The following is a 21,605-nucleotide window of genomic DNA, read 5'->3' as shown; positions in this document are numbered from 1 at the left end:
ACAGTGAAGGGAGGCCTCTGTAGCAGCGCTCTCTGCCACACAACAAAGTCATGTCTGCCTGAATAAATAATGAGGTAATGAAGTTTACTTAAATTCCCATTATTTCTTTAGTTGTTTTAACATCAAGCAAATAAATAGACTAAAACCGGCCAAAAATAACATGACATAAGCCTTAGTCATAAAATTAACTAAGAAAAATCATTCTGAATGTAAGGTTTTTAATTTATGTTGATTATTTTTGATGTTTATTAGCTTAACGTCACATACTGGGATCAGGAATAAAGCTGTAACATGATTGGGCTAAAATACAGAAAACAACCAAGTTGCTATTGCTGCTAACTAACATTACCAACAACATACTGTCATCTGTAAGTTACTGTCAAGCCACAAAATGTCAAAATACAGATCCCCATTTCTGGCCCTACAACAAGTGTGAAAACAAATCTGCTCCGTAACTGCATTCAGTCTCAAAGAAGAGAAACACTCACCCAGAGGACTCCCTTCACCCACTTCATTCAACCTCATTTTAAGTCATTTTATTAAAGTTTCCCATGCATGCATTTAGAATTCATTTCCAAAAACTGAAAATAATTAAAAAATAAAACAAATAAATGCAAGAACTAGAGATGCAGAAAGAAGCGTTTTCTTCTAACAAAGAAAGAAGGAGAGAGGAGACACACCAAGGGGACGAGTGAAGGAGGTACGTGAATGAAGGAGCGTGAAATGAGGAGAGATAGTGGCATGTAAAGCACAATCCAGATGCGGCTAACTAGCAAGCCAAAAAACCCCAGAAAAAATACCTTTAGCTCAGAAATATTTGGCGACAGTGACAGAATATAGTTAGGTCCACATCTTATATATTTAAGTATATCAAGCCATCTAGCATGCTTGTTATGATGTTAACAAAGTCGTCGGAGATTGAAGGTGAGGTGAAGGCTGATTTCAAAGGTATGAAGGAGAATTTGTACAGTAGTTTTCATCATCACATGTCAATTCCGGACATAAGCCTTTGTTAGAATCTCAAGGTACTTTTATAGAAACAAGCACAAAGTTTGATGCTATCAACACCGAAGACACATTTGTAACTTTCTCTATTTTGAAAAACAAACAACGTCCTCATAAATCAAACAATTTGCTTTTTGAAATACCATTTACAGACTTTGATCTGATCATAGATACAACAAGGTGTATACAAATGACCAAGACCTTCAAAGCCGCATTTGACCCGTAACATCTCTATGGATTGGAGGACTATAATGGATAAGATCTAGTTTACAGTAATTAGAGTGAACCAAAAAGCAGAATTATGACAACTTTAGTTGTCAGTCCCTGTGTCAGTTAGCCATTTTGCATAAATTATGCTAGTTTGTTTGCCTTGTTGTATTATCTTTGTTTAAGTCACATTTAGTTAATTATAGTATCCATTATAACAGGGGTGTCAAACATGAAGCGTCCGGGCCCCCAGACGTTTCAATCTGGCCCGCAAAACACTTATATTTGTTCATTTTATATAGATATATAGTGTGTTTATCTGTGGAACTATGAGTCCCACAATCCTTTGCAGCAGCCCTCCCCTGCACTGCTCAGCATTGCCAGAGAAGTGCCGACACACGTCCCACACGTTACAGACCTGAGCAGAGGTCTGGGCGAGGAAAGAGACGTGTGGTTTTGGGAAACACGTGGAAGAAAGAAAGGAGACAGTTTGTGGACGTTAGAGCTGTGCTAAAAGTGGAGCTAATGTGGAGCTAACAACAAGAAAACAAACTTCTGTGATGATGCTCTGTGAGGAAAACATCCAAACCAGTGCAAACCTGGACAGATCAGGATCCACAGGTAAAAACACAGGTCAGAGTGTAATAAAGTCTGAACATGACTGTGAACACACTAATGTGACTGTGAACACAAGCACTATGACCTCATCTGAGTCACTTTGTCACTCAAATCAGATTAAGACATTCAAATAGTGATCTCATATTGAGTTTGTGCAGCAACAGCATCAGGTATGTGAGATCTACATTTCATATCACAAATCCATGTTCCTGCTGCTGATGCATGAATATAGATGTCATGTTCGGCCTGCGACACAAGGCCCACGATGAGTTTGACACCCCTGCATTATAGTCTTGGTTTGTTAGCTTAATGTTTGAATATAAACATTTGGTGAATCACGTCTTGCAAAGTTTAAAACTGAACCTACTGTAATCAATGATGTTAGCTAGCCTTGTGTTTACTCTTTGTACTTTCAGTATTTTTTAACAAGAACACTGGTAATAAAGTATTTCAAGAATATATGTATTTTGAGATTTTGCAAACGAGACTGGTAGTCCGATCTCCAATGCAACCATCATGAATTTACCACTATGATGTTGCATTATTGTCAAATGATATAACAAGTGAAAATCTAAGATGCTGAGTTCATCTTACACCTATTATATATTTGGGAACTAACTTTTCTTAAAAGAGTCGAGCTTCTAAACCACCAGTTAAGCATAGAATCACGTCTTACTTACCATTCAGCAGTTACAATGGCTTTATTGTTCCATCTTCAACCTGCTGACAGTACATGCCGATCATAAAGCTACATTAGGTCACATACTACGCTCCCTCGTCTCCACCGTTTCCTGAGGACGGATTTCTATGTTTGAAATGATTTGTTCACAAAATTCAGCCCTTTGTTTTCATTTGCTGGGACATGGCCAAGTCCCTATGGACATTTGTGTCATCTGTTTTTCACTGTCGCCCTCTGAGGAAACTGCTCTTGTGATGTTGAGCGTTACAAAAATAAATGGAATTGAATTGAATTTGTCAACAGCAGAAAAATATATATTCAGACATCTGCACTATTGTTATCAAACAATAGGATTTTGTTCACTATTTAGAATATAACTTTAAAATTTAGCTTTGCTAAAAAATAAATAAATAAGACTATGCATCTATTATGTTAATGACAATACAAAACATAGTAATCTTAATTCTAGACAGAATCAAGATGGCTGCTGTTCACCATCTCCATAGTACCCTCCAACTGCAAACTGGGTTGAGTTAGGGTCATTTTCCATGCGGTACAATCAGAATTATAGAGTTGAATCTTTGGAACAAGGGGACACAGTTTCTAACCCATTGACCTAACGGAGTGCAAAAATAATGCTGTTGTCTATAGTCTGACAGAATTGCAGGTGTCATGCACCTTAACATGAACTTAACCCCATTTGCAAGTTTGACAGTTGTTTAAACTGTCTGCACCTATGGATATTTTCCCTAAATTGCAAACTTCAAATATCTGCGTGGTGAAGCAGCCACCTTGACCCTAACATAAAACACACAGATACACACGGATTGCACAAGCCCTGTTGCCGATTTGAAAGCATCAAACCAACATGAAAAACAACAACTGACAAACAAACACTGATATGAAAAGCAGGTACTTGGTCAGTTTGGTGACATTTTCCCAAGTCCAGCAAGTGCATGTGCCAGAGCTGCCATTTTTAGAGAGAATCACACCTTGGAACAGATATAGAAAAGAAGCTCGAGGGTAAAGGGGAAGCAAAAAGCAGAGACAAGAGTCCAGTCCAGGGTCAGCGCAAGTGGAAGAGTCATTTTAATTTCAAATAGACCAAAACTATGTAGATGTAACAAGACTCTGTAATATCTTAAAAACTATGTATTTTCCTTTTGCTTCTGCATATACTATAATAATTATTATCATTATTTTTATTTTTTTTAATTCTAGCCCTGTTTGTTACGGGGAGCTTCAAAATGACTTGCAGATGTCATGCAGAATATTCATGCTGGTAAACAAGGTAATAAAAATGCATTTCTAATTATTCTTTTTTTTGTTTGTTCATAGATTAGTAGCTCTAAGGTGTTTTGGAGATTCTGCTGATCCCTGCGTTTCTTTTTAAAGCCTCCATTTGTCGTCCCAGAGAGTCAGAGGTATATTGAGTGTATGGTCCACACGGCCCCCCAACCCCCACTCTCAACACCGTGTTCCCCTGATCCGCACTGGAGCGGCCCTCATCCATCATCACTCTGGTGCAAGAGATGCTGATTTTCCCATATCAGCCGTTGCTTTGGGGGAGATGAAAAATAGCTTGGTTGATCATACTGACTTTGCATTGACATTGCAACTTGGGAAAAGGGAGTCCCCGCTTTTTCTTGGGGGTTCTGTCTTGGTCTCATTCGCTTCCTCAACCAGAGTCTTTGTTTTCTTGATAAAGTGTTTTCTATCATGCCATGCACTTTGCTAAAAGAGGAGAAGCAACAATGAGAGATGCGGGAGGGGAAATCTGCAGAGAAAAGAGAGAGAACATCTCCACAAAGTCTTTCGATCAGTCCAGCCGTGGACAAATGAGGCCAAAATGAGCAGCAGCCTTCCCTTTCTCCTCTCGCTGTGATATGGCTGATGTTTCTGATATGTATGACGAGATTTGAACTTTGAGGTGATCTAATCCCACACTGGATTGTTCATCGTGACATGCACTGCCACTATTGTCTTGCATAGTGTTCTAGATGCCACAGAAATGGTGCACCCAGTCCTGGTAGAGCATTGAGAGAGGGCTGAGGAAATCCAACTGGAGAATTCTGTTGCACCTGGTTATTTATCTTTATTGTGAATACCCAGAGCAGCTACTTATGTTTTGTCCAATCTCCTGTCCAAATGGGGGTGGTTCTGCTCCTGATTTTGGCCACAGTCATTGGGTATGCAGATGGGGGTGTCACGGATGACCTCTTCCTCTCATCTCTTTCTGTTCCCTCCCGCCGCTTCTCGACGGAATCCAAATGAGGAAGATGAAAGTGCAGCTGTTCAAAGTTTACTCCATCTCTCTCGCCTCAGAAACTCAGCACTGAAAGGAAAGAAGAAGGGGGATTTAGTTTGGGCAAAATTTCCATACATTTCTGATACCAGACCAGAGGGAAAAAAAGAGATTTTCAAAAATGTTTTTTTTTTTTTTTAATTAGTGATTTCTTTCTGGTTTGGTACTGATCAAAATCCCAAATTATGCCAACGCCTTGGGAATGATGGTGGTATATTAGTTTATCAATATGTTCAGTTAATCCACAAAAAATGTCAAATATTGAATCCAGTATGTACCCACCATCATAACACAAGTAGGTTTTTTGAATCAACAGCAACACTTCAAGACCATTGTACTTTGTGTGTTTATTTTAGCTTCAAAATTCAGAATTTTCCAAGGGGAAAGTCTGTGATGGTGTATCAAGCTTTCAAGAATGATAGTTCTTTCAAATATCTTAATAGTTTGGGATACATTTTCAGGTATATGAAATGATGCTATTGGCTGAAAATAATCTTAAGTGAAAGTGGGTTACAACGATAGCCATTGTAAAACCTTTTAGACATCAATGTTTTCTTTGCACCCTTATCGCCAAACGTTAAAAACCCTCTAAAAGAGAAAAAACCCTCTAAAAGATTTCTACAATGGCCGGTGTTCACTAGGCAGCAATTTCCACTGGACAAACTGAGTATTAACGTCCAAGCCGTGGAAACCTCAGCCAAGTGACACTTGAGTACATCAAGGGAGGGATGACGGAGGCCAAATTAAGAACACTTAGAAAGAAGCTTACTGTTGGCATGCAACACAACACAGACACAGACACATCTTTTCAAACTTTCACATAGACACACTCCACTCCGACTGCCAAGCCCGCTAACATATCTGTATCTATGACATGTTAGGGGGCTGCAGCTAACCAGAACATCCACAGAAAAATCCACCACAAAACCAAAAACTACTCTTGCACACACCCGGACCAGACCTTGGCCAAAGAAGAACCATTGTCATATAGATTCATCTCCCATGTGGTTGACAAATCACTCACACATTACTCAATGCTTGCTGTGAGTACGATGGCTGTTTGACCCAGGTGTGGTACACAGAAGCCTACATGAACAAAATGGAGGACGGGGAAGATTGTGACACAGTGAACAAAAAAAAAACACCAAAGATACGAAACAAAACAGTGCGTGGGCTCAGGAAACATTTTCTTACATGGAAGGTCCACTTTGGTTCGAGTCTTTGTTTGTCTTCCTCATTTTCCCTCCAGGGATAGTCCATGTGAGTCCAACAACTTTTCAAACTTTGAGCTTAGTTTGTTCAAGTGCTCTTTCAGTGGTGGACATTGGTGAGGATATGTGGTAGGTTGGAAGAGTTCTTGTTAAATTGGGGAGGTAAGAAAGTTTGGAACAATGAAAGCAGAGGTGACACTGACAGGCACAGAAAGAGCTTTACATTTGGTAGAATCTCTCCGGTTCGGTACATACAGTACAACTTTGAGGAAGCAACATGAGTGGAGACACAGGTTACGAGGTACCTGAGTCATGAAGAGCTGCATCAACAGCGATTGAATGATAAAGAAAAGGGTTTGAATATGTAGATAAAGGGAAGGCCGCTTCTGCAGTGTACTTAGACTGGACATGTTTCCATGGTACGACTGAGAACATTTAGCTGTAGAGAATGCAGATGTTAAAATATATTGACAAGGTTGGGGATGGACACATTAGAGATTGCACTTTAATGTATTGGATTTCTATTCCTAATTCAGTAATGGATTAAGATCTTCAAGGACAAGTAAATGTGGACTCATTGATTCCAGCTACATGAAAATTCATATATTTGCAAAGGAAACCTGATATGGCCTCTAAACATGGGTTTGAGTTTTCTGCTATGGGTGGCGTATCACGGACTTTTGACCATTACAAGAAAATATTTGGTTTTGAATTGTTAAACTAATTGTGAACCTAATTGAAACCCATGAAGACCATGCATATTCAGAAGAGCTATTTAGAACTGTCATTTCTAGCTAGTCCAAGCACATTTGAGCCAGATTGTCTTTGATTAGATATAATGTTGATCCTGATGCCACATTTTATTTTCTAAAACACCCGATTGTTCAAACAAGAATGTCTCGAATGTCAAGAATGTTGATAGTTTGAAACTGGACCAGGTGTAAGTCTAGACTGCTGAGGCGTCCTCCTGTAAAACCACTTCCTCTACACATTCAGAAATGCGCTGAGCAAACACATGGCATGATTTGATGTAATGTTTCAGAGAGCACACTGGGACAGGGACTTTGGAAAAATGGTCATCTGGAATGGGACAGTCTTGGACTCTTCTTACACAAGAGTAAGTGAGACTATAATGGAAGAAGCTGGATTTTTAGCATTAGTTCACAGTTAGTGCTTCTTTTTGCATATATCTGACAAGCTCAGGGCTCTCAGAATAGTTCTCTATGAAGAGAGAAGCAAACCAAAAAAACAAACCCAAAGTTATAAGCTACGATTAACTGTACTGTATGCCTCTTAAGTCTCAAGATTGATTAGAAAGCAGCTATACAAGTCCTACTATAAATGGAACCCCAGCCCATCCTGAAAAAATAAACTTTCCCCCCCGTACAGTACCTATCCTGGTCTACTGGGACCAATAGCGTAGCATTTAGCATGCATAATGTCTGCTCATTCTTCCTCTTCGTGCATTCAAAGAGGTAAAGTTTGACCCGCATGCTTGTTAGTGCGTATGTATGCATTTGAGCACACATGTCCATACACACTTAAAATGTCTATTATATACACATTCATTTAGCTTTAGTCTAGCATCTTAACACGCCTCATCTGCAGTTATACCAAGAACCTTATTGCTTGCAATGGAAACCCATGCAGTTTGAACATAACTTTACATATGTACATCATCAGAACAATATGACCAATCAGCAAACAAGAAGGCAGGGCATTCTATATCGGGTGAGAGTCGAGGTGAACACAGTGAAAAAGTATATAGAATATGTGTGGTATAAAATGACTGGTCCGACCCTGAGGCATTTGGTGATTTTCAGTCTGAACAGATGTGGAGCCGCCAGGTTAGCATCAGACAAAGACATATTTTCACATTCCCATAAAGATAGAGCAATTATCACAAGACCTGATGGTGTTCTGACATCCTTTAAATGTTAATGATGTAACAGAATTGTAAGAATGAAAATGTACAATTCACATTTTAGGGCAGGCGCAAGGCGGAAATTGAACATGGAACAATGTGTATGAGATGGCATAGCATCAGGCCACTTTAGATCATTGAATAGGATAAAACCAAATGACTTTACCCAACAAATATTATTGGGCAGTACGTATAGTTTTTAATTTTTGCAGAGGAAAATGCTACGGTGGTATTTGGAAATAAACATTAATGGGGAATTTGGTGAAATATTGGAATGCCAATTTATTTTTCAATTGCCATGCATTGCCCAAATATGAATAAATAAATGTTCTTAACCCTGTGAAACCATCAGTGTACAAGTGGTTTTGGTATTGTGCACACCATAGTATGTATAAAACCTTATTACATGGTTACATACACAGACCCTTCAATGTATTGACTTTTAGAAAATAAAAACCATCGCTATAAAACTAAAACAGTGGAAAAAGAAGAGTCCGTATGTACAAAAGTGTCCATTGAATGAGTCTGAACATAGGCGTATGGTGGCGGTGGAGGTCAGGGGTCGTGGTGGTGGACAGAGGCTGGACTGCTGGATCTAGTTTTGCATATTTCTATGTTTCTCTTCTTCCTTCTCCCCGTGAGCCATGCCATCTTCACACTCTACCAGGGGCTATCGCTCCAGTAGCCGTTCACAGTGCCCCCTACTGGTTGGACAGAATGGCATCCACGGATAGAGCGATGAGCAGATAAGGAGGGGAGGAAGAGGGGAACAATCAGGGAAAGAAAGAGAAGCCAAAAAGGAGAATAACTAATAAACATTGCACCTGGAGCCGTGTTGCACTGAGTCTGCTGTGGAGCGGATGGATCTGGACATGGAAATGGGAATGGACAAGACCTCACCACTCATACATACTTAGTGAGTGCAGCCACCCCATCATTCATGACAAACAGCTAATTAGGTCAAATATCTAGTGCTGGCCATTAAAAAAGGAAACAAACGAGTAAAAAGATATTATGCTGCAAAAATTTAAAAGGTATTTGTCTTTAGTAGATTTTGAAATGAAAGTGAAACGATATCATTGCCCTTGAAAAAACAAATATATTTAGGAGGCCGTACCTCATTTTATTTTCCATTAATAAAGTACATTTGTCTTGCTCCATTACGTATATATTGTAAAAGCAGCTATTAAAATACTGTTAAATGTCTGCCTCTAATTATATTCTCATTTTATTCTCCGCAAAGCAGAAATTGTGCTGATAGCATCATAATGTTGTTTTACTGACCTAACCATGTGCAATTCTGTCATATGTGCAATTGCTGTTGGAATTCATGTGCAATTCATGTGCAATCTATGTGCCGTCGTGACACATATTCATGTGCAATTACTGTCGTGATCACATGCAATGGTATTTATTTATGTATTTATTTATTTGTCTAGGGGAGTTTTTATTTATTTATAGGAGATCTTCTACTGAAAGTGTTTTTCAGACTTCCTATAAGTGATCTGTTCTTCTGTATCTACCTCTGGATCTACCTGCATTGCACCAATGAAATTTCCCCATGTGGGACAATAAAGGATTATCTTATCTTATCTTATCTTATCTTATCTTACTGTGATGGTGAAAAGCACTCCTAACAGAGTTCCCATAGGATCTTAGAGTCTTTCATTTGATTTTGTAAATTTGATGAAAATTGAATAAAGAATGTGTCAGGGATATTGCGTTTATTGTGAAGGCCGTGTGAATAGGCATCAGATGGAGGAAGGATGCAGGAAGCAGTGTTTCCAGAGCAGTGAGCCTGCGGTGTCTGCTCTAGACTGCAAGTTAAACAATTGAATATGCGATGATTTTTTAGAGTGTGCAGACAGTAGTTACAAACAGAAAAAGTTATGTGTCGGTTTTTCGGTCCCATTACCACAACTCACTGATGAGGCTCCTGCACTCACACAGCATCCATGGACATGCCGCTCTAAACATTTCAGTTGAGCTCAATCCCACTCTGCAGCGCTCACTGAACAGCTCTGACTATTGGCTGATCTAGTGTTGTCTCACATGGCCCTGTGCCTCTAACTCCTCACTTTTGCAGTGCAGCGCCGTGCTGCAGGCAAAGGGTAGTGGGTAGTGTAAAGTGCATTTTATGGGGTGATCATTCACACTATATATCATAGAACTAAGCACTATTTGGTTATTTTTTTAGTCACAAACGAAATGATGACAGAGAGTTAGCGACTAAAAGGGCAGCGGAAGACTGACACCACTGCGTTACATCAAGAGTGTGAGAGTGAAAGCCAGAGTAAAGGAGAGGTCAGAAGGTCGAGAGAACGGACCTCCGAGCAATTGTGACGGATGCAGCTCTGAGACTTGTGTCGGTCAATGGATGAACATCGCTAGACATGCTTTTTACATTTGCACAATTGCATTGTCATTGGCATGAGTTTATTATGGGTTAGGGTTAACTGACTTCATAAAAACAATAGGTTGCACCAGTGCCATGAATAAAAAAGGTTAGTCTAGAGCCCTGCTGTGCAATAATGCAAATCAAACAAATCGGGCGGAATATTTGAATGACAGTACGAGTTGTGATCACGTTACAGGTGCGCACCTGTCTGAGGTGTGATCACATGACAGGTGCGCACCTGTCTGAGGTGTGATCACGTGACAGCTGCGCACACATACATGCCACGCTCAGGCTTCAGCCCTAAGACATTTGACTAAAATCTGGACAGGGACAATGGATGAAGGGACAATGTGAACTATAGCTCTAGATGGTTTGATTAAAAATATTTTTTTATTTAAGTAATTGTGAAAGCCAATACACTGGGATGCATATTTTAAAATAGATACTTGTAGCAAAGGCGCCATAATAATCCTACAGGGCCTGCTACTACCCCTGTAACCCTAGTCAGAGGGGCTACATGCAGAGAATGTGGAAAGAATGGCGAGTATGAAACCCACAGTCAACACTAACGACCAAACAACTAGTAGCTCAGTGTTCCAACATCCACAAGTGGCAACTGCTATCACAACTAGAGATTGATGAGATACAACGCAAATGCTATGGCAATAGCAAGGGCGGGCCAGCGCGCGAGGTCAGGGGGGAGTTAGAGGTCACTCCACATACAGAGATTGGGTACGAAGCCCCAATAACCACGCTGAACACGGCAGCAACTGACCTGAAAGATAAGATCATAGTGAGAATGCACAACAGGCAACCCCAAAGCTCATTGCCACGGCTCAGTGAGGTACTCTCAGAAAGTCTTCAAGAGGATAGCATTGACTGCTATCCCTACGACAACCGTCACTGAAACCAGTGAGCTGATATACAACTCAGCAGCAGTGAACCTGGAGACACTCGGCTATCGTAAGCGCAACCATGAGATGAAATGCACACCATGGAAAAGGAGGTCGGAGGCTAAGATCAAGACAGCTCGGAGAGAGGTGAGCCGACTGTCTGAGGCCCAGAACCCAAGAGGTACAACCAGATGCCCACTCGAAACTGCCAAACAACAGACAGAACAGTTGAACGGGTCTGTAGAACCCGACACACCAAGCTGAGCACTGCAAGGATTGATTACAAGAAAGCATACGGCTCTAAGAGCCTTTATGGGGAACTCGATGAGGTTGTGGAAAACCGTCCTTGAGGCCAATGGCAAGACACTCTGTCAAATGTGGCATAAACCAAGGTGATACGCTGTCCCCACTGCTGTTCTGCAGAGGTCTGAACCCCCTCACTGCTGTTCTGCAGAGGTCTGAACCCCCTCACTGCTGTTCTGCAGAGGTCTGAACCCCCTCACTGCTGTTCTGCAGAGGTCTGAACCCCCTCACTGCTGTTCTGCAGAGGTCTGAACCCCCTCACTGCTGTTCTGCAGAGGTCTGAACCCCCTCACTGCTGTTCTGCAGAGGTCTGAACCCCCTCACTGCTGTTCTGCAGAGGTCTGAACCCCCTCACTGCTGTTCTGCAGAGGTCTGAACCTGCTCACTGCTGTTCTGCAGAGGTCTGAACCTGCTCACTGCTGTTCTGCAGAGGTCTGAACCCCCTCACTGCTGTTCTGCAGAGGTCTGAACCCCCTCACTGCTGTTCTGCAGAGGTCTGAACCCCCTCACTGCTGTTCTGCAGAGGTCTGAACCCCCTCACTGCTGTTCTGCAGAGGTCTGAACCCCCTCACTGCTGTTCTGCAGAGGTCTGAACCCCCTCACTGCTGTTCTGCAGAGGTCTGAACCCCCTCACTGCTGTTCTGCAGAGGTCCACACAGAGGGAAGGTGGTCCGTGGTCCACACAGAGGGAAGGTGGTCCACACAGAAAGAAGGTGGTCCACACAGAGGGAAGGTGGTCCACACAGAGGGAAGGTGGTCCACACAGAGGGAAGGTGGTCCACACAGAGAGAAGGTGGTCCACACAGAGGGAAGGTGGTCCACACAGAGGGAAGGTGGTCCACACAGAGGGAAGGTGGTCCTCACAGAGGGAAGGTGGTCCAAACAGAGGGAAGGTGGTCCACACAGAGAGAAGGTGGTCCACACAGAGGGAAGGTGGTCCTCACAGAGAGAAGGTGGTCCTCACAGAGGGAAGGTGGTCCACACAGAGAGAAGGTGGTCCACACAGAGGGAAGGTGGTCCTCACAGAGAGAAGGTGGTCCTCACAGAGGGAAGGTGGTCCTCACAGAGGGAAGGTGGTCCACACAGAGGGAAGGTGGTCCACACAGAGGGAAGGTGGTCCTCACAGAGGGAAGGTGGTCCACACAGAGGGAAGGTGGTCCTCACAGAGGGAAGGTGGTCCACACAGAGGGAAGGTGGTCCACACAGAGGGAAGGTGGTCCACACAGAGGGAAGGTGGTCCACACAGAGGGAAGGTGGTCCTCACAGAGGGAAGGTGGTCCACACAGAGGGAAGGTGGTCCTCACAGAGGGAAGGTGGTCCACACAGAGGGAAGGTGGTCCACACAGAGGGAAGGTGGTCCTCACAGAGGGAAGGTGGTCCACACAGAGGGAAGGTGGTCCTCACAGAGGGAAGGTGGTCCACACAGAGGAGGTCTCACTCCCAGAAGGAACAATAGCAGACATTGAGGACAGTTACAAGTCCCTGTGAATCCCACAGACAAATGGCAACAAAGAGGAAACAAGGAAAGGCAAGTCCTGAAGCAGCTCAATGGTAAGAACAAGTCCCGGGCAATAAACAGCCACGCCCTGCCAGTGATCAGACCCCTGAGCCACGCCCTGCCAGTGATCAGACCCCTGAGCCACGCCCTGCCAGTGATCAGACCCCTGAGCCACGCCCTGCCAATGATCAGACCCCTGAGCCACACCCTGCCAGTGATCAGACCCCTGAGCCACGCCCTGCCAGTGATCAGACCCCTGAGCCACGCCCTGCCAATGATCAGACCCCTGAGCCACGCCCTGCCAGTGATCAGACCCCTGAGCCACGCCCTGCCAGTGATCAGACCCCTGCCAGTGATCAGACCCCTGAGCCACGCCCTGCCAGTGATCAGACCCCTGAGCCACGCCCTGCCAGTGATCAGACCCCTGAGCCACGCCCTGCCAGTGATCAGACCCCTGAGCCACGCCCTGCCAATGATCAGACCCCTGAGCCACGCCCTGCCAGTGATCAGACCCCTGAGCCACGCTATGCCAGTGATCAGACCCCTGAGCCACGCCCTGCCAGTGATCCGACCCCTGAGCCACGCCCTGCCAGTGATCAGGCCCCTGAGCCACGCCCTGCCAATGATCAGACCCCTGAGCCACGCCCTGCCAGTGATCAGACCCTGCAGGAATAATCAGTTGGCCAAAGGAGAGATACAGATCACAGATGTTAAGACATGAAAGCTCCTGACCATGGAGGGTTCCATCCTAAATCCAGCACCCTGAGACTGGACACTAGCACCCTGAGACTGGACACTAGCACCCTGAGACTGTACACTAGCACCCTGAGACTGTACACTAGCACCCTGAGACTGGACACTAGCACCCTGAGACTGTACACTAGCACCCTGAGACTGGACACTAGCACCCTGAGACTGTACACTAGCACCCTGAGACTGTACACTAGCACCCTGATACTGTACACTAGCACCCTGAGACTGGACACTAGCACCCTGAGACTGTACACTAGCACCCTGAGACTGTACACTAGCACCCTGAGACTGTACACTAGCACCCTGAGACTGGACACTAGCACCCTGAGACTGTACACTAGCACCCTGAGACTGTACACTAGCACCCTGATACTGTACACTAGCACCCTGAGACTGGACACTAGCACCCTGAGACTGTACACTAGCACCCTGAGACTGTACACTAGCACCCTGAGACTGTACACTAGCACCCTGAGACTGGACACTAGCACCCTGAGACTGTACACTAGCACCCTGAGACTGGACACTAGCACCCTGAGACTGGACACTAGCACCCTGAGACTGGACACTAGCACCCTGAGACTGTACACTAGCACCCTGAGACTGGACACTAGCACCCTGAGACTGTACACTAGCACCCTGAGACTGTACACTAGCACCCTGAGACTGTACACTAGCACCCTGAGACTGTACACTAGCACCCTGAGACTGGACACTAGCACCCTGAGACTGTACACTAGCACCCTGAGACTGGACACTAGCACCCTGAGACTGTACACTAGCACCCTGAGACTGGACACTAGCACCCTGAGACTGGACACTAGCACCCTGAGACTGGACACTAGCACCCTGAGACTGTACACTAGCACCCTGAGACTGGACACTAGCACCCTGAGACTGTACACTAGCACCCTGAGACTGTACACTAGCACCCTGAGACTGTACACTAGCACCCTGAGACTGTACACTAGCACCCTGAGACTGGACACTAGCACCCTGAGACTGTACACTAGCACCCTGAGACTGGACACTAGCACCCTGAGACTGTACACTAGCCGTAAGGAAGGAGGCGGGACTAGTGAGCGTAAGAGCCACTATCCAGGACGAAATGTTCAAGATCCATAAGTACATCAAGGACAAGGCTCCTACAGAGGACGTGCTCAGTGAATGTCTCAGACAATGGGGAACAGAGGATGATGAGGTGCTGGAGGGACCATCATGGGAGGACACGCCCCTACATGGGAGGACACGCCCCTAAACGGGAGGACATGCCCCTACATGAGAGGACACGCCCCTACATGGGAGGACACGCCCCTACATGAGAGGACACGCCCCTACACGGGAGGACACGCCCCCTACATGAGAGGACATGCCCTATATGGGAGGACACGCCCCTACATGGGAGGACACGCCCCTAAACGGGAGGACATGCCCCTACATGGGAGGACACGCCCCTACACGGGAGGACACGCCCCCTACATGAGAGGACATGCCCCTATATGGGAGGACACGCCCCTACATGGGAGGACACGCCCCTAAACGGGAGGACATGCCCCTACATGGGAGGACACGCCCCTACACGGGAGGACACGCCCCCTACATGAGAGGACATGCCCCTATATGGGAGGACACGCCCCTACATGGGAGGACACGCCCCTAAACGGGAGGACATGCCCCTACATGGGAGGACACGCCCCTACACGGGAGGACACGCCCCCTACATGAGAGGACATGCCCCTACATGGGAGGACACGCCCCTAAACGGGAGGACATGCCCCTACATGGGAGGACACGCCCCTACACGGGAGGACACGCCCCCTACATGAGAGGACATGCCCCTATATGGGAGGACACGCCCCTACATGGGAGGACACGCCCCTAAACGGGAGGACATGCCCCTACATGGGAGGACACGCCCCTACACGGGAGGACACGCCCCCTACATGAGAGGACATGCCCCTACATGGGAGGACACGCCCCTAAACGGGAGGACATGCCCCTACATGGGAGGACACGCCCCTACACGGGAGGACACGCCCCTACACGGGAGGACACGCCCCCTACATGAGAGGACACGCCCCTACATGGGAGGACACGCCCCTACACGGGAGGACACGCCCCCTACATGAGAGGACACGCCCCTACACGGGAGGACACGCCCCCTACATGAGAGGACATGCCCCTACATGGGAGGACACGCCCCTAAACGGGAGGACATGCCCCTACATGGGAGGACACGCCCCTACACGGGAGGACACGCCCCTACACGGGAGGACACGCCCCCTACATGAGAGGACACGCCCCACTCTCATTCCCAGGATAGCAGCATGTTTCCCTGGCTGCACATGCGTGGTTGATATGCCGGTGTGTGGACGACAGAGAAAGACTGTGTTCGAGCTCAGAAGAAATGGAAATCTGCAGAGACAAGAGATGCTATGTGATCCGTCGAGCTAATTATCAAACGCACGTGTAGCAGTGGGGCTGTAGCGTGCTTCTGCACGAGGTTTGATGGGAGGCGGCCTCTTGGAAAGAACAGGAGGGTGGGGGGTGAGTGTGCGCATGCTAACAGTCGCTTGAAAAACCCTCTATTATTCCTTTAATGTAAGAATAGCAAGCACAGATTTTGATTGCTCTATGAACAGTATCCTCCCTCTTATTAACTTTTTTAAACTAACCTTAACCCAGTCTTGAACCCTACTTAATCCAACCAACATTTAATATGTAAGAATATAAGAGTGTGGTGTCAGCGTGTAGACTTCTGTAACAGCAGCAGCTCTGACATCTCTGTCTGCACATATAAGATAAGATAATATACACGTGTATACCGCTGTATCCACAGGTCACAATCACTTTTATGTTCACAATATTAAATATTTGACACATTTGTGTTTCTTGCACCACCTCTTCAGATATGATTTGTTTTTGTTCTAGTTATTTATTGTTTGTGTCTTTTCGTTTTTTTTATGTAAGCATTGTGTTTATAAAAAAAAGTAGCAGAACAAAAAAATAATACAGCCCAAATAATATGTAGACCAAAGGAGGACGTTGGAGGGACAAGATGGACAGACAGACACAGAGACAGGACAAAACAGGAGGGTCAGCGCTGTTCAGAGACACTCAGGTGGACAGTGCGTGGACGTGTGGGGTGGACCGGCTGTGCTCTGGTGGCTCAGGCTAGAACACATCTGAACCAGACTGAGCCGCCGCAATTCTCACATGGCAAGATTTACAGCAGCTGGAGCTACGCCCAAAGTGCTAATATTTAACTTATTTACAAATGGTCTTCATATGGATCTCAAAGTGTACGGTTTTAATGGTCAGATAAGTTGCAATTTTACATCATTAAAGCTGCGCGCGGTGGTAAAGGCCCTCGCCCCCCTTGCGACCGCGAGGTACGAGCCACCACGAAGAGCACACCTCTAATCCCCCCGCCTACATCACCCCTCCCCCACAAACAGTACCAACTTTATACTACTTCATTCACGAGCGCGCAGTGTGAGATCGAGTTGTGTCCCCACTGGCTTTTGACTTCAGTTTGATGTGGACGATACGTGTGCCAAATGTTGATGACAAAGTACATGGTTTGTCCCATTCAAAACCAAAAAGCATGTAAGTCTATGGCAGTGTTGGTCAGGTTGCCACGGTAACATGCTTGCAGCTAGAGGTATGCCGTCATTGGCTTTTTTGTTTTGAATGGCAAGAAGGGTGTCTGAGCTAGATTGTATTAGTTTCAAAAATATAGTGTCTGAACCGGATTTGGAGAGACTTATCCATGCGTTTGTCTCCAGTAGATTAGACTGTAACGGCCTCCTGCTGGTGCCAGAGTCAGGACTAAACATGGAGCGGCCTCCTGCTGGTGCCAGAGTCAGGACTGAACATGGAGCGGCCTCCTGCTGGTGCCAGAGTCAGGACTAAACATGGACCGGCCTCCTGCTGGTGCCAGAGTCAGGACTAAACATGGACCGGCCTCCTGCTGGTGCCAGAGTCAGGACTAAACATGGACCGGCCTCCTGCTGGTGCCAGAGTCAGGACTGAACATGGAGCGGCCTCCTGCTGGTGCCAGAGTCAGGACTGAACATGGAGCGGCCTCCTGCTGGTGCCAGAGTCAGGACTAAACATGGACCGGCCTCCTGCTGGTGCCAGAGTCAGGACTAAACATGGACCGGCCTCCTGCTGGTGCCAGAGTCAGGACTGAACATGGAGCGGCCTCCTGCTGGTGCCAGAGTCAGGACTGAACATGGAGCGGCCTCCTGCTGGTGCCAGAGTCAGGACTAAACATGGACCGGCCTCCTGCTGGTGCCAGAGTCAGGACTAAACATGGACCGGCCTCCTGCTGGTGCCAGAGTCAGGACTAAACATGGAGCGGCCTCCTGCTGGTGCCAGAGTCAGGACTAAACATGGAGCGGCCTCCTGCTGGTGCCAGAGTCAGGACTGAACATGGAGCGGCCTCCTGCTGGTGCCAGAGTCAGGACTAAACATGGAGCGGCCTCCTGCTGGTGCCAGAGTCAGGACTGAACATGGAGCGGCCTCCTGCTGGTGCCAGAGTCAGGACTAAACATGGACCGGCCTCCTGCTGGTGCCAGAGTCAGGACTAAACATGGACCGGCCTCCTGCTGGTGCCAGAGTCAGGACTAAACATGGAGCGGCCTCCTGCTGGTGCCAGAGTCAGGACTAAACATGGAGCGGCCTCCTGCTGGTGCCAGAGTCAGGACTGAACATGGAGCGGCCTCCTGCTGGTGCCAGAGTCAGGACTAAACATGGAGCGGCCTCCTGCTGGTGCCAGAGTCAGGACTAAACATGGACCGGCCTCCTGCTGGTGCCAGAGTCAGGACTAAACATGGACCGGCCTCCTGCTGGTGCCAGAGTCAGGACTGAACATGGAGCGGCCTCCTGCTGGTGCCAGAGTCAGGACTGAACATGGAGCGGCCTCCTGCTGGTGCCAGAGTCAGGACTGAACATGGAGCGGCCTCCTGCTGGTGCCAGAGTCAGGACTAAACATGGACCGGCCTCCTGCTGGTGCCAGAGTCAGGACTAAACATGGACCGGCCTCCTGCTGGTGCCAGAGTCAGGACTGAACATGGAGCGGCCTCCTGCTGGTGCCAGAGTCAGGACTGAACATGGAGCGGCCTCCTGCTGGTGCCAGAGTCAGGACTAAACATGGAGCGGCCTCCTGCTGGTGCCAGAGTCAGGACTAAACATGGAGCGGCCTCCTGCTGGTGCCAGAGTCAGGACTAAACATGGAGCGGCCTCCTGCTGGTGCCAGAGTCAGGACTAAACATGGAGCGGCCTCCTGCTGGTGCCAGAGTCAGGACTAAACATGGAGCGGCCTCCTGCTGGTGCCAGAGTCAGGACTAAACATGGAGCGGCCTCCTGCTGGTGCCAGAGTCAGGACTAAACATGGAGCGGCCTCCTGCTGGTGCAGTATGGCATAAACCTCTCGATCTGAATTATGCTTTAACTTTATTTTCCATGGAATGAATCAGGTGACGTGTCACCTCCAAAAAGTTACATAATATGAATTTAACTTATCTTTTATTTATCTATTCAAAGCTTTTGCTTAGAAACCTTTAAACCTTTACAAACCTTCTATTGGCTACAGAGTAATGTATATCACGTTATAATATGATATATAAAACACATGTGCTCTGACAGAAACATACCTGCATCACTCAGACTTTAGTAACACAACGCAGAGGAAGCGCCTGAGGAGGGAAGCCTGGGGGGATGGACACACCACAGTTAGAATGCAATGGGTTAATGTAGGCGGGGCTAGACACAAGGAGAGGAGGGGGAGGAGGGACCGGGGATGACCTAACCATTGTGCCACATATATAAATAATTCACTACATTTTTGAATATTTAATTGCAGCTGGAGGTTTAAAGATTTCCATTCGTATGATTCACTTGTGTTGAAGTCACAATGACCCGTGTCATGTTCATGAGGCTTACGAAACACAGAGGTCACAGAGGTCACAGAGGTCACAGAGTGCTCCTGGGAGGGGTGAAGGTTTGGAGTGACGGGGGGACGAGGGAGCGAGGGCTCGAGGGAGCGAGGGCTTGAGGGAGCGGGGGAGCGAGGGAGGCGGGGGAGCGGGGGAGCGGGGGAGCGAGGGAGCGGGGGAGCGGGGGAGCGGGGGAGCGGGGGAGCGAGGGAGCGGGGGAGCGGGGGAGCGGGGGAGCGAGGGAGCGGGGGAGCGGGGGAGCGAGGGAGCGAGGGAGCGGGGGAGCGGGGGAGCGGGGGAGCGGGGGAGCGAGGGAGCGAGGGAGCGGGGGAGCGGGGGAGCGAGGGAGCGGGGGAGCGGGGGAGCGAGGGAGCGAGGGAGCGGGGGAGCGGGGGAGCGAGGGAGGCGGGGGAGCGGGGGAGCGGGGGAGCGAGGGAGCGGGGGAGCGGGGGAGCGGGGGAGCGAGGGAGCGAGGGAGCGGGGGAGCGGGGGAGCGAGGGAGCGAGGGAGCGGGGGAGCGGGGGAGCGGGGGAGCGAGGGAGGCGGGGGAGCGGGGGAGCGAGGGAGGCGGGGGAGCGGGGGAGCGGGGGAGCGAGGGAGCGGGGGAGCGGGGGAGCGGGGGAGCGAGGGAGCGAGGGAGCGGGGGAGCGGGGGAGCGAGGGAGCGGGGGAGCGGGGGAGCGAGGGAGCGAGGGAGCGGGGGAGCGGGGGAGCGGGGGAGCGAGGGAGGCGGGGGAGCGGGGGAGCGGGGGAGCGAGGGAGCGGGGGAGCGAGGGAGGCGGGGGAGCGGGGGAGCGGGGGAGCGAGGGAGCGGGGGAGCGGGGGAGCGGGGGAGCGGGGGAGCGGGGGAGCGAGGGAGGCGGGGGAGCGGGGGAGCGGGGGAGCGGGGGAGCGGGGGAGCGGGGGAGCGGGGGAGCGAGGGAGCGGGGGAGCGGGGGAGCGAGGGAGCGAGGGAGCGGGGGAGCGAGGGAGCGGGGGAGCGAGGGCTTCCTTCAGACTTTGAACCCTGCAGTCTTTACAATATTGTGTCTCATTGATATGTTTTTACAGGCAAACGGCCACCAGGGGGCACTCCAGCAGGAAGCACAAGCGTTTGACACGCTGTAGAAGAAGACGTTAGAGGAAGCACTGTGTTTATTATATTCTGACTCATATTCACAGAGAAATGTCTCTCTTTATTTGGTTTGTACATATTTATTTATTTTTAAATGTTTTAACATATTTTGCTTGTGCTTGTTTTGAACTCTGTTTGGAGACTTTGTGTTGGTAAAATGTGCTATACAAATAAAGTTGGTTGGGTTCATTAGTTGCGCAGCGCTGTACAGCCGGACAAGTACAGTCCAACGTGCTTAATCTGCCATTAGAGCTGGGCACGGTTGCAAAAGATGAATAATAACAGTCATGGTAAGTGCTCAGAACGGACTGCGCGCCTGTGCGACGTAACATATGAAGAAACCCACAGAGCTCCATGAGCATCGTGCAGCTTCCATTTCACAAGAACAACTTGGGCTTTTATTGAGACTTGAAAGACGAAGAATCACGAATAATGTTGCTCCATCAATGAAGCTCGACGAGCTCTTGAGTCCTTGTGATCAGAGATGAAAGGATGAGGCGCCACAACCGATAATTGATCCTTTCGAGATGCCACGCCCCACCAAGCTCAGGTGTACTAAAGTACTCTGTACAGTAAGTACCCTGTACAGTAAGTACCCTGTACCCTGTACAGTAAGTAGTCTGTACAGTAAGTACCCTGTACAGTAAGTACCCTGTACCCTGTACAGTAAGTACTCTGTACAGTAAGTACTCTGTACAGTAAGTACCCTGTACAGTAAGTACTCTGTACAGTAAGTAGTCTGTACCCTGTACAGTA

The 21,605-nt window shown here is 47.8% G+C and overlaps 1 protein-coding gene across 3 annotated transcripts in view; it reads right to left on the bottom strand.

Moving 5' to 3' along the window:
• Positions 1–3,895: 3,895 nt before the first annotated feature.
• Positions 3,896–21,605, bottom strand: part of LOC140357811 (voltage-gated potassium channel KCNC1-like) — a 175,204-nt gene continuing 157,494 nt past the window's right edge. The window contains exon 5 of one of the 3 annotated variants that reach the window (XM_072442327.1): positions 3,896–4,844. In XM_072442327.1, the coding sequence (XP_072298428.1) occupies positions 4,831–4,844 (14 nt within the window). In that variant the 3' untranslated portion in view covers positions 3,896–4,830. Of the gene's footprint in view, positions 4,845–8,541; positions 8,654–21,605 lie in introns of those variants that run through there. The other 2 variants (XM_072442325.1, XM_072442326.1) reach the window with 2 other exon arrangements.

This window comes from Eucyclogobius newberryi, unplaced genomic scaffold, assembly GCF_026437365.1.
Source record: "Eucyclogobius newberryi isolate DKJ021-1_F unplaced genomic scaffold, fEucNew1.0.hap1 SCAF_13, whole genome shotgun sequence".
NCBI lineage: Eukaryota > Metazoa > Chordata > Actinopteri > Gobiiformes > Gobiidae > Eucyclogobius > Eucyclogobius newberryi.
The sequence above is the reverse complement of the archived record's forward strand: the minus strand, read 5'-3'. Positions and strand labels throughout refer to the sequence as shown.